The following is a 14,203-nucleotide window of genomic DNA, read 5'->3' as shown; positions in this document are numbered from 1 at the left end:
TCAACTGTAGGATAAATAAAGTTATAAAACTCTATCATTCCCTCCTCTTTATCCTACCGGAGACATAATACTTCATTCAACTGTCACTTCGCAATACGATTTTCAACAGAGAAATCAAGAACACAACAACAGTCGTTACACTTAGAGGTTGTCGTCATAATGACCAGGATCTGAGTAAAAATCATGAAAATGCAGAGACAGGCAATCATCATCAACATTTGTGTCATTACAATTTTCACCATCATCATTTTTATGGTAATTGCCAGAGTCATCGTCAGCATTGGTATCCGAGGGCAACAGAGCATACAAAGGTACCATCTTTGCCTGCATTGGGGCAAGAGCTTTTTGTAATTAGTCTCGTTAGCAATGTTCTTATGCACGGAATACAACAACATCCACACAATGTGAGAATATCCGCAAAAACGGGTATAGTATACATTTTTTTTATATTTTCCAAACGTATCTCCAAAACCATCCCACATTTGTGTGTCAACTCTTTAGTGGTCTTTCATCTTGTTGTTAAGTGACCTGAGGCCTTCCAGGGCCTTTGTCAGACTTCCGTCTGCTGCCGTGTCGTTCGGTATGAACGTGCAACATTGGTCACCAAAGACAGAATAGACCCCTCCCTTTTTAGCCAGTAGCATATCAACAGCAATCCGGTTCTGGAAAGCCATGAGGGAGGTAGCAGTTGCTCGTTATGGCGGAGAAACCTTGTTCTGTTTTGTTTCCTAACTTCTGCACATTGAAATGGATATAGTTTATTCTGTCAACATTTTTATCAATTGTACACCAATAACAAATCAAAGATTCAAAAAACCCGCTGCTACTTGATTTACTAATTTGTATTCATCTGGTACGCCTCTTGGAACACCAATGCTGTCGATGTATGTAGGATCATTGTCACTCTAGGCATAGGTAGACCTTTACTTTTCCATACATGTGATAACAAGCTCTTAACAGATGTTAGCAATTCAGGGATTGTGGTGGCGGTTATAGACACAGGTAAAATAAGACACAGATGCACACAATCCTGTGGTATTGTACGGTAGTCTATCATACAACTTGTCTCCTCCACACCACCACCAGATGTCGCTCCGGGAGAGTGGTTTAAATGTTATATTGACTGTCAACATTTTGTGACATTGTATACCATTCAGACTATCACAAAGTCCAATTCTATTTATACAGGTAAAATTATTTTGAACTACTCATTAGAAAACACAGGCTTATGTTTTTCAACTGTCGTTCCGGGGTAGGTTTGATCCCAGAAAGAGCAGTTTCCGTTTGGTACAGCATTATTCATTACGTTTATCAGGCACTCTGAGTTCAGAGTGGATTTTACAACTCTCTTTTGAGGCGAGCACCCATACACACAACACAATTAATCATGACAGCATGTGCCGCCTGCTCAGCCATTAGCAACCAGTTGTCATCTATCCTTGAAATTCCTGTGGTAACTTTGAACGACATCAATGTCTTTAACTGACATGCTTACTGATGTGAAATTTGTCGTTAGAGAGTAGTTACTTAATTTTGGCTGATCAGTCGATTTCATACTGTCATTTACACACACTACGACCGGAAAACGGTTCAAGTCCCGAGGACCAGGCCCACACCAGGACCAGATAGATGAAAACCCAGCACGTGCTGTTAAAAAAAAAATCTGACCCCGGAGGTCGAATTGTCTGGTTTGTTACGGTTATAGTCAGTTGTAAATTGCTTCCTTGATGCTGCAATTTAACCCGATTTTTGAAATACTGGGCCTCAGAGCTGTCCCCTGGGGTCCAGTACTCCCCTGCTTCCGTTATAACCAAATACTCCCACGCTTGGAACGCTCCGTGTCCAAACACGTACCACCAGTACTCCTCTTAATACCCCCTGAGCTGCGCGCACCATTACTTTGTTTGGCCCGAGGGTCACATTTGGGATTTGTTCTTTAAGGGTGGTTCTGCACGCCCTGGTATCACAGAGAAATTTTACAGGAGTGCCTTGAACTAATAATGTTACTTCGGGTTTGATTGTTTCTTCAAAGAGAACTCTTTCGAGATTAAAAATTCCTTCTTCCCCAGTTAACTATTCATTGTTTTGATACTGTTCTACTGTCCCTATTATATCATTACTATCTTGACCCAGTCACGCTGTTTGGTGTTGCTCAACAGAGCTTTCTTGTTCACATTCAAGGACATGTGACCTTTTGACTCGCCGTGTGTGCTACCCCCACCCCCTTTGTAGCTGGGGTGTGCTCCATATCACTCCCTTGGCCTCGCTGTTGATAAGCGGCGCAGACAATGGATGACTGATGTCTTTTTGTGCAATTCACTGGCACTTGAAAATCTCGTTAATTCCATTGTGCTTACGTAGTGGGATTTTTTAGTAAATTGGCCGGATTACTCTATGTCTTAAAAATTTTTTCTAAATTTAAGTACTAGTAGACATTATCTTAGTTTAATCAATTTCTACCCATTTATTTCTCATGCAATTATTTTTAAATTGGCATGATATGTCTCAAAATCAATTAATCCGTGATTTTCATTTTTTATGAACCTCTTCAAGATTGTTCAATCTATTTCTCATTGTCTTCTAAAAATTCTCTTCCATAGAAACCGTTTCCTTTTAACTTAACCAAACCATAAGTCAGTATTTGTTACACATTTGCTTAACACTTGTTAATCGTAACACTCATTCTAAAAAAAATTCAGTGTGTAATCAATTGTCCTCCCAATTGTCCTTTGGGCTAAATTTGTCAAAATTCCAAACCCTCACACTAAACATCAAAAATCCCAAAAGATCAACAAAAATTTCTCAAAAAAATGCCAAATCGAACTTAATGTCATAGCTTTTCTTATGTATTTTCTTATCTCTGTAATCATAATCAATCTTTTGTTATTGATTCATTAAAGAACAATACATACTTGTCACTTATGAATTATCTTGTTGAGTGTATCTATTTTGTTTATTCATTATCTTTTATTCTGCTCAACAATTTTTGTTTCTACGCACTAGATAGATAGATAGATAGATAGATAGATACTTTGTTCATCCCCGAAGGGAAATTCACATTTCCAGCAGCATCCCTGAGCTGAGAACAATCGAAAATAACATGGGAGCTGCTGGAGTGGCTGCCATTCGTGACGGCGCCGGAAGAAAAGATTCAATTTGAATCATGTACAAACAAACAAACAAACAAAACCTCGATGGGTTTCCCTCCAGGAAAAAAAAAGAAAAGGCAGGCTGCTTGGTTTCATTTTGTTGACACACATGGTTACCTATGACCTGTCTGAGTTTTTAGGCCGCTTGCATGCACAACATGCCTGAAGTGAATCATGCAAACAGAGAAAAGCTACAAGGTGTGTGAGTGTCTTTGTTCTAAGCATCTTTCCGAAATCCCTTGTATATAAAGCTAAACAAATCTGGTCTGACTATTAACACTAGTTTCTTTCCTGTTTAAAAGGAAAAAAAAAATTCATTCAGTGACTGAAATAGCTTCATCTACGTTATTGATTATTTCTAGTCTCGATTCTTCTTTTCTGTAATACGAGAACAACTAAGGAAATAATCTTTTTACGTAATACACCTCTTTTGAATTTGTCCATTTACGAACAAGAAGATTGACACTAAAATTATGGACCATTTTTTAGTCAGCTTCATTGCTTTAATCGTCCTTTCTTTATTAGGAGCAAAACTACACGTCTTAAAGTTATTACCCTTTGCTATTCGCATTTTCAACGAAAAATGATTAGTTGTTCACTCAAATATTCTTTCTTTTTATACTATTTTGTATAATTATCTTGTATTGTACTCTCAGTGTTTTCATTTTTTCACTTACCTGTCTTAAAGGCATCATTTATGCTGGGTACGCAACTTTTTTTTCCCTTTAAATTTTCATTATCATTTAGTTTACTCTTTAACAAAGATTTAACGCATTACAAGTCTTGTCATTATTTTCGAATTCACTGTACGAGTTTTTATTTTCTTTTCCTGCACGCCGATCTTAGCTAATGAGATCTCGTCTCTTCGAAATTACGTCATTGTTGTGGGTAATTCTTGTCGAGTGACGGTCAGTCTTTTTATTAGACAAACGGCTTTCTTCCTCGTTCAATTCATCAAAGAGAGCTTGCTTTTACGGCTCATTTGCTTTGATGATTGACATCACGAATTATGTTGTACTAAGATGTTAAAGAAAGAAGTAGAAAAATGGAAAAAGACAAGCCTGTTATTCGCAATTACCGTCAACAAATGCAGAAAATAAATTAATAATTCGATGATCAAAACTGAATGAATACGCAGATATCTACTATATTTGTCACCGATTTATAAGTTCGATCTTTGTATCACTAAATTTCAGGGGTTCTGCCAAGATCTTTAAATCTTTTAGCAAGCTAGTACACGGAATTCAAAATTCCTATCATATTATCATTATTGATAGTTCAGTTAAAAAAAAAATCATATATATCAGGGTGTCCCCTGCCCACTGCCTGATGATTGCTGGGATGGGCTCCAGCACCCCCGCGACCCTTCTGAGGATAAGCGGTGCAGCTGCTGAGATGAGATGAGATATATATTATATATGTGTGTGCAGCACGGTGGCGCAGTGGCCAGCACGTGTGCGGCATTACTAAGGACCTGGGAACAGGTGTGTGTGTCCACTGGCTGCTCTCATTGTTACGATTTACTTACCTCTTTCAAAAAACATGCATTTCAGATGGACTGTTTGGTCCAAATTGTCCCTATGTGTGAATGAGCTAGTGAATTGTCTAGCTTTGTGTGCCCTGCAATTGGCTTGCAACCAGTTCAGGGTGTCCTCCAATCGCTGCTCGATGATCGCTGTAATGGATTCCAACAAGATGAGATCTTCTTATCATAGTTATGGTTCATACCGGCCGAATATGAACACAAAACTTTTCTGGCTCTCACCATCGTTCATCCCATTCAAATGTCTTCATCATCGTTAGTAATGCTACTTTTTTCCCTCACCGTTCTTCCATTTTCTCCTCAGCGGATTGTTGAGCCCAAATGAGACAAGAACCAAATTCTGAAACTCAAAAATATCGTTAGAGCAACACTTTTGCTGTAAAATCCAACTTTTCCTAAATTTCTTTTGTAGTGTATTCACGACAGTTCACTAATATATATATATATATATATATATATATATATATATATATTTTTTTTTTAGTCTATAATATTTTTCATTATGGCAACAAAATAGTGTAGTTTTTGTATCACTACAGTATTTTTGTAGTCAAATTTATTATTGTAATACTTTGCATTTCTCTCATTTCTTGTTCTAAAGCAAAACAATATGTCATGTCTATGTTCATTTGCCTTCAAATAGATTTTCATCCTTTACATAGTTCTTTTATTTTTATAGCTTATTTATAAAATTACTGTCACATGTTTTGCACAATGTTGACAACCCTTTTTTTTTTTTTTTTTACTACTACGGTGGCTGTTTTTCACCAAATGCATATTACACAAATCTCAACTGTATGTAACATCTTACATGCAAATATTTTTGTGTAAATATTGTATCAATTATAACTTTCCTTAATTTAGTGTCCACTTAATTCCTGCGTCCTCATATTTACCTTTTTTTTTTTTTTTTTTTTTTTAATCATTCACAGCTTGCTCGGTGTCACGTGTGAATGCCCCTTCTAGATTTAAACCCATTATTCAACCCAGAAAAATACTCCCTTTTCTCTTCTTCACTCCTATCACGTCATCTCTTTTAATTATTTACTGCCAAGGTCGTGCTATGACCTGTGATCCTCCTTCAACATCTGCCAAATGTACTTTCCTTTTCCTTCTTGATTTACTCTCTCTTGATCCCGTGAATTTACTGCGCCTCCAATTTTGCACAATGACCAATTATCTCAGACCATACGTCCGTCATTCTCCAATCCACCTGTGCGTGTTCTAACAACTCTTTACACAGAACAATTTATCTATTGATTTATTTATTTATTTATTTATTTATTTTTAAAGTGAAATGGCCATGTACACATTATTTTCTATCCATGCAGATATATTTTTAAATTCTCATGATCTGTCTCAAGATAATAATCAGCTATTTTATTTTTAAATTCCTATGATCCAACCTATTCAGGATCAATCAGTTTATCGTTATCTATATCTATTTTTTACTCTGTCAATAAGGAGGTCCACTTGGCCTTTTAGCCATTGAGAATTGGGCGGTAAAACCCTACCCCCTTCACCTATAGGTGAAATAATTTCCTTTGACGAGCTAACTTCCTCCCTCAGTAAAGAGACGCGGTTCACTATATGGCCCCGTATATTCGTTATCCTCCCTTTTAGGAAACATTACGGTATTTCTACAAAGGTAATGCCATAAATCGCAAATGGTTTGCATCTAAACAACGCATTTCAAGTCAATGAAGATCTTCAACAGCACTCTATTATGTGCTACCCATTTACTTACTCTAGATGTAAAACAGTTCAATGTTGAAAAAGTAAGGTTTTTTTTTTTTTTTTTTTCCAATCTATTGTATTAAGGTTAGTCTCACTTAATTTTCACCAAATTATCTCTCTTAATATTTAATTAACTTTCCCCTTTATGTTTCTCTCTCTTTTTTTTTTTTTTTTTTTTTTTTTTTTTTTTTTTCTTTAAACCAATTAAATCTACTATTTTAGCTTCACCTATTTAATGTGAAAATGGCCTCTATTTATTTATGAGTTATCTTACTCATTTGAATTTCACTCAATCCATTTTTTCCATTTTAATGGAAAGAGGAAAAAGTATTTATAAACAATTTTTTCAATATTTTTGGTATAAAAATGCCCTTATCTCAAATTAGTGTATTCAATTCACTCAATTAGATTTTTCCTAGTCTTCCCAGTCCTTTTTTTTACCAATTTTTTGAACTGAAAACAGGAATATTTTATCTTATTCGGTATTATTCCGGCATTATTTTGATTTAACGCATCTAAATGGCTCATTTATATTTTTCCTAAATTTCTCACTTTTATCCAGTAACACAGAGGCTCGATTGCGGTCGGGTCTTCCTTATAAATAACCCTTCATCTATGAGTTCATCGAGTATTTATTATTATTATTATTATTATTTTTTTATATAAAATACAATTGCCCAGGGGCAACTTTATATTTCATTCGCTCTTTCTCAATCACACAGACGTCTTGTTTTTATCGTGATCACGTTCTTACATCTTGTTCTTTTTCCACGTCTTTTCAGTTGACAGAGGACTCCGCACATCCTTGTGAAATTTAACTAACTTTAAAGCGCTGGGTTAGGGGAGTCCACACCTCCCGCGGAATTTTAACTGTCTGAAAACTATTTACCTGATAGAGTCTAGAATTGTCAGGGTTTTTCTGTTAAGAATCTGCCCCCCATTTATCACTTTTTAATGGAGGATTCTTTAACTTTGTCTCTGTTAAGATTTTCCGAGTCAATTTCTTTTACCGGTTATCTACATGCACACAATGTTATGAATACATTTTACTCACGATTCTCTAAGTCCTTGGCTTTCCGTCAACCGTCAGATCCCAGCCCGCGAGGGAAGGTCCAGTCCCGGAAAAAGGGTCTTTATGCTGTGGCCACAGTCTTTTCCTGGATTTTCCTCTCGCGTCCTGGAATCGTCTAGTCTTATGGAATCCGGCTTTCGAAGGACCAATTAAATGTTAGGTTTAATTTTCTAACATTTATAATAAAACACTCTACAATATAGGACAAAGAGAATCGGTTCTTTATAATTAGTTACTTTATTATTCATCATATTGAGAGCCGCCGAGGTTCTTCTGCTAGGCATCTTAATGCTCGCCCGTTCGGCTCGTTTCCTCAGCTGACTCTGAAGAAATCTTCTCCAAACGTCCCTTGTAATATTCCGTTTGCTATGTAGCGTTAATCAGTCTTCTTTTTGACAGCCTCTTCTCCGGCTGATATGTTGTAGGGCCTCCCTTGTGAAAGAGTTCATGTCCTTCGTTCTCACGATCTTTGGTGGAAAATAATCTTGAGTTATGGCAAAAAAGGTCATTCCAGGTCAACATGGTATGTGAGAACAGAAACACAGTCAATACATCAAAACACAACCCATGACCTTGGGAAGCAGTTTACAAGCTGAGAACTTCTTCTAAATGACTAAGAATATATATATATATATATATATATATATATATATATATAACGTATTCATGTCAACTGTAGGATAAATAAAGTTATAAAACTCTATCAGTATTCTCTATAGTATAGAATTTACGGTAGTTTTAAATAATATACTGTATCACTGATGTTTTTTTTTCCCCCAAATCTTGTATTGCAGAAACCTGTGCCAGAATGCCAACCCCAACTACCCACCCGGGCACCACAACCTCCACATCAAGTCCGAGCCAGCCTCGCCCCCCCGTGATCGGGGGTGCGCCGGATCGGTAGCGGGCCGGCTGGGCCGCTCGCCAGCCGGCAGCGCTTCCAGTTGCGCGAGTTCGTACGACGGCGCCGAAGATCACGACGGGGGCGGGGACTTCCTCCTGCGGCCGCCGTCCAATCAGGAAGAGCGATTCAGCCCGTCCGTCAAGCGCATGCGTTTGACGGAAGGGTGGGCCACTTGAAGGAGGAGAGGCAGGGGGCGGGGTTTGTCATAAGAATCACGTCATTGGCTGTGTTCGGGATCAATCACGGGTCACAAATGCCGATTTTAGCAACACTATCTCAGTCTGTTATGTCGAAATTGGTCTAAAGCTGGGATCGGGAATCTTTTGACTCAAAGAGCCATTAAAGCAAATGCTAATTGCAACTGCATTTTATTTCACTATGTGACGTTTGATGATTTGATAAAATCTTTGAAATTATAATAATACCAGAGGGTGTGTCCCATATCAACAAATATTCCTCTTAAAATTAGTTTCCCTTCTGCAGTTACCTAAGGTCTTTAAAGCTAATTTTGATTTTTGGCATAAATAATGGTTTCAAAACAAGCTGCAGGCAAATTTATTTTAAAAAGATTACAAAATAATGCAGACGAAAAGGATACCGATGTAATTACCTTCGATGCAAAGAGCGCTGGGCGAGAGAGGGGGGTTTGTGCAAAAATCCGCTCACCTAATAATTTTGCTCTGGATGCAAGTTTGGCGTTTTCGGTTATTTACAGTTTGTTCTGTGGGTTTTCATCATAAAGTGTCTCAGCAGTTAACATACATTGCTTAACGAGCTTCCAGGATTTCAAAGAGACATACAGCCAAAACAAGGTTTGTAGGTGTAACACCGTGATTGTAAACTCTGCCCTATATATACTAGACCGAACCTAGCTAGAGTGTAACGTATACAATAATTGGAACATTACAGAGGATAATAGCATGCCCCTTATAGTATCTCAGAACTACATGTACTCATGAACAGAGTCATATTTGGCTTACAAGCCATACGTTCCCGACCCCTGGTATAAACCAACACGTGCATCAGATTTGATTCCAAACACAGTCGCTGCATTCGGAATTGTTTGCTCACTCCCAACCCCCTATTCGCTACAAAACGTTTTATAATGAACTTTTTATGAATGTAATCTAAATATATTACAGAGATGAGGTAATAGTTGGCACCACAGTGCATTAGCGTATTCATAACCTCATCCTGGCCCTTTGTGTTGGTAAGGGACAGGAAAGGCCTCCATAGAGACAAATGACCAAAAATAGTCAATGTCTGATAACACAAAAATAAAAAAACTCTTAGGTCCGAAACTGAGTGGATCTAATACTAAGGATTTAGAATACACTTGTATAAACATTTGAAATAGATCTACAAGGGAACCCTGGGAAACCTCACTAGTCCCATGTGGCAATGTTAAGGGGTAACTAAAACATTAATATATTTGTTTATGTTTATTTTTAAGATGTTTAATTCACCCAAAAAATCTTTTGGACACTAACTACATAAAACTATGATGTAGGACAACACTGCTAGAGGAGAAAAAAGATTAACTACTCAGGAGTAAATGCTTCATAAGACAGCTTTTTACTGTCATTGCTTTCAACTGAATTATTTTGAAAACAATCTCATTGAATTCTTTAAAAAGTGTTTATTTCTTGTATTTTGCAATTTTATGATGGTATAAGAGGAGAATATTTTGATTCTAGAATTTATCAGATATTGCTATGTTGAATAGATATTGCGACAAAATTATGGAGGACCAATCCCACCATATGTTGAAATAAATGTAACTAAATAAACACCAGCAGATATATAACATACATAAATGAACAAATAAATACATCACATAATACTTAATTATATGATATAAATGCAATGTATTCATATATTAATGTATTTTGTCATTTATTTTGACATATATTTTTTGTGTTTGTCACTACAAAATGCTATTTAAATGTCTTTTCACCTAAAGCTGATTCGTTCATCACTAATCAACCATTAGGTGAGAAGCTCAGGCAAGTAGGCGGCCTCATTTAAATAACATTTTGTAGTGACAAAATACATTTTAATCTAAATATATGACAAAATGAATACATAAATACGTTACATCCATGTCATATATTTAGGTATTACATAATTGAATTATGTGTTAATGTATTTATATGGCAAATATTTATCGGTATTTACTGAAAATTTATAAATGGCAGAATCGTTCCTCAATACTAAATAAATTCAGCTATTTCACCGAAAAAAACTAATAGTGGGAAAGTAATAAGTACACATTTCCCCATTAGTATTACGGTACTCATTCTCTTACCTAGTGTTCCAAACGTCCGTGGTGTTGACTTTATAATTAAAAAAAAATAAGATAATAAGATCCAATTTACCAAATCCAATTTATAAACGTTCATAAAAAGTTTATCATGCGCCAACAAATGAGGAAATCAAAGACGAGACGGTATGTGAGCGAAGGAAAATGTGTTATGAAGAAGGTCGAAAGAAGTGAAAGTGGTTGGCAAGATGATTGGAAAGGTGGAAAAGTAGAAGGGCGGGGCCAGGCTGGATGCAGGAGCCAATCGTGAAGCCAAGGGCGGAGCCTGTGCAAGCGAGGCCTGTTTACGTGATGATTGTCGTTTCAGCGTTTAGCTGTTAGCTTGTCTTGCGTTAGCCTTTAGCATTAGAGGACTGCGGGACAGTGACGGCTTCAAATATTTGTGTGCGCGTGTGCGTTAGAGCTCCTGCCGTTGTCATGGTGACGCCCGAAGTGCAGTGGTCCCCAACCTCCGGGCCGCGGACCGGGGCCGGGAAAAAGAAAAGTTGCCTTATTTTTCCTTATACTGTACCGTAATTATTCGTGTATAGTGTGCTTTTTTTTTTAGAAAAAAAAAAAAAAAAGAACCCAAAGTTTCTGTGCGCGTTGTACACAATGCTTTACGGTAGTCAAGTTCCGTATTTGAACAATGTTTTATCAGTCAAAAAATATTGAGGACCACATTTGCACAACATTATGCAACGGGAATCGAACCAACATAGCAATGGTGACAACGGCATTTTCTAAGGATCTAGATGACATAGGAAAAGGCATTTAATCTCATCACACTATTTTACGGTACCACGTTGTTGAACACACGGGGCCAAAATTAAAATAATTCCTTGACAATAAACTGTAAACACAAACCCACTCGCATTGAGGTGTGGCATTTCCTTTTTCAGCAGGGTCATTCACCCCTACCTGATTGTTTGTAAACAATTGTGATCCTGAGAGCACAATGTCTTTCTGGGAAAGCTGCTGAATCTGCAAAAGTAAAAATGCAGAGCGCTTTTTTGGGTTGGTATTTTCATCTGGGGTAACCTATCTGACTGCCGTAAAAGATGGTTTTGATATTCAATGTTGTTTCGGCCTGGAAGAGTGGAATGTCTTTATGGAAGAAAATGTTTAGTTAACCAAACTAAAACTGAGTCCGTTTTGGGCATTTTTCACATCTAGGGTAACCCACTGGCTGCCTGTAAAAGATGGTAGTCATATCTGAACTCCTTCGGCCTTTCATGTATGGACAAACACATAAACAAAAATATAAACATACTTAGATCCCAAACGAAAACATCACCACCTTTATATTGATCTATTTAATATCCTTTAAAATGGATTCATTATCAGATTCACCAAGGAGTTGTTTCCCTCTGCCGTGCTTACGCTTATTTAAATCTTCCAGGACTACTTTCCGTTTCCTCCATTCTCCTTTGACTCAAGTACCGTGAGTAAAAATAGTGTGATGATGAGATACAATCTACTGCCCTTTCTTGTGTCATATACATCCAGAGTAGTCTAGTGAATACACAATGGATTCAGGCTTATTATTGTTATTATTATTAATGTAATTATCTGAATATTGTCAGACATAAAACCGTCCGTGGTACAGAAAAGGTTGGGGACCATTGCCTTAGTGGACGTAGTCCGAAATGATGATTCATGAAAGTACCTGCAGGCCAGCTGTCTCCATGGCAAGAAGTTCGACGCTGACTTAAGGTTGATTTTTGTTTGTTTTTGCTTTGCTATATTGAAGCTGAGGGTTGTTGACATTTGAATATTTTGCTAATAAAAAGTGTATATTTAGAGGCCCAACCCTCGTTTCAAGCCACCAGAACCAGAGTTAGAAGAACTTGACCGCATATCGGTCAATACGTCGCTTGACGTCTATGAGATTAAGGGCAGAGCCCGTCTGTTTTAGTTTTCGAGAAAAAAAAGATGTATAGAAGTGTTGTTCTGGATCAGAACCCCCCGGGAGCACACACGACACACGCACTAAACACAAAGATGGAAATGAATATACAAGTGGTTGTGTGTGTTTGTTTATATGATATATATATATAATAAAATGTTAAGCTCTGCTCCAAAAGAGGTTCCTAATTTTGTTTGTCTCTCGTTGCCGGACCTATTTTTACATATTGAAATTTGTGATTTTAATGTCTAGGCCACATGTGCCAAACACCTGGCCTGTCTCGTGTTTATGGTGCCCGCGAGACAATGAGAAGCACAACAGAAAAATATGCTGCATTGCGTTAAACAATGACTTGCAATTTTAAACATGTCTACTGGGTGTCACCAAAGCCAGGGGGCACTCGCAAAGCACCCATTGTAGCTGTACTGTATTTGCTAAAGACCATTAATCAACCAGAGAACATTTAGGAAACTTATACCAATGTCATTTTAAAAGTAACAGGTGTGCTGTTCCAAGCAATATTAAAAGTAAAAAATTGAAGATAGCACCCTTTTTTTACTATAATAGACATTAAAATCTAACAGCGAAGTACCCATATTCAGGTAAAAATAAAGGAACAGAGATACTTTTAAATCGTTTAATCAATCATTTAAATGAATGTTTATTGCTATTCTTGTCACTTTCAAGTTTCCCCGAGTTAAATAATATAGTGGAAATTAAGTAAATTGTTATTTTTCTTTTTACAAGTGCACATATGAGAAACACTACAAGAGATTAAATTTTATTAAGGAAAAAAATGAAGATAAACCCCTCAATAATAGTTTTAAACTCAAATCTTACATCCCCGAATCATAATTTAATTGTGTGCATTCGAAAAGACTCCTAGCCCTCAAGCTAAGGCAGACTTTTTATGCCATTAATTTATGAATTAGTCCGGCCCTTGTAAGAATGTTTTCTCTAACATGTGGCGCACGAGCTAAAATAAATTGGATGAACTTGGTCTAGGCCTAAACTGTCATGATTACCGATGGGATTCACCTGTGCCCGCTCATTTGGCACCAACCGCTGCGGGCTGTGATTGGCTCCCTGTCCCAACTTAATCCCAGTCCTGTCAATCCCCTGTTGACAGTCCGTGTGCGAACCTCAGTGTTTCTAGGCAAGCCTTTTTCAATCCTGACTCTCGCCTGTCCCGTTTTTGCTCCAGTTTGTCTCCGGCTATGACCTGTTTTGATCCTGACCACGTCTGCTCTCCCGTCCCGGCTTACGACCCCTTTTTTGTTCCCGACTACGTCTACTCGACCGTTCTGGCTTACGACCCCGACCACACCTTGCTTTTCAGTCCCAGTTATCGACTAGTTTTTCCGTCCCTGACACCGCCATCGCTCGCTATGGAAGATCCACTTCCGTGTTCGGATCACAACGACTTGCTTCCCGCGCCCAGCGAACACTGGATCGTGGGCGCAGCCCTTCCTCTTTCCTTCAATTAAACTTGTGATAAACGTTACACAATTGGGTCCTGTTTCCATTCTGGTCCTGACATAAACACACGAACCTATAGTTGTGAATTGTTTCTCTTCATAAACATTA

General features: G+C 37.5%; 1 protein-coding gene across 4 annotated transcripts in view; it reads left to right on the top strand.

The window, feature by feature from the left end:
• Positions 1 to 12,793, top strand: part of LOC148350871 (myocyte-specific enhancer factor 2C-like) — a 48,886-nt gene extending 36,093 nt beyond the window's left edge. For all 4 annotated transcript variants that reach the window (XM_088355656.1, XM_088355655.1, XM_088355654.1 and 1 more), the window contains one exon: positions 8,296 to 12,793. In XM_088355656.1, coding sequence (XP_088211782.1) covers positions 8,296 to 8,581 — 286 coding nt within the window. In that variant the 3' untranslated portion in view covers positions 8,582 to 12,793. The remainder of the gene's footprint in view (positions 1 to 8,295) is intronic.
• Positions 12,794 to 14,203: the final 1,410 nt, after the last annotated feature.

This window comes from Urocampus carinirostris, chromosome 16 (genome assembly GCF_059441175.1).
Source record: "Urocampus carinirostris isolate Australia breed hairy pipefish chromosome 16, RoL_Ucar_1.0, whole genome shotgun sequence".
Taxonomy (NCBI): domain Eukaryota; kingdom Metazoa; phylum Chordata; class Actinopteri; order Syngnathiformes; family Syngnathidae; genus Urocampus; species Urocampus carinirostris.
This window is presented reverse-complemented; position numbering and strand designations above follow the sequence as displayed.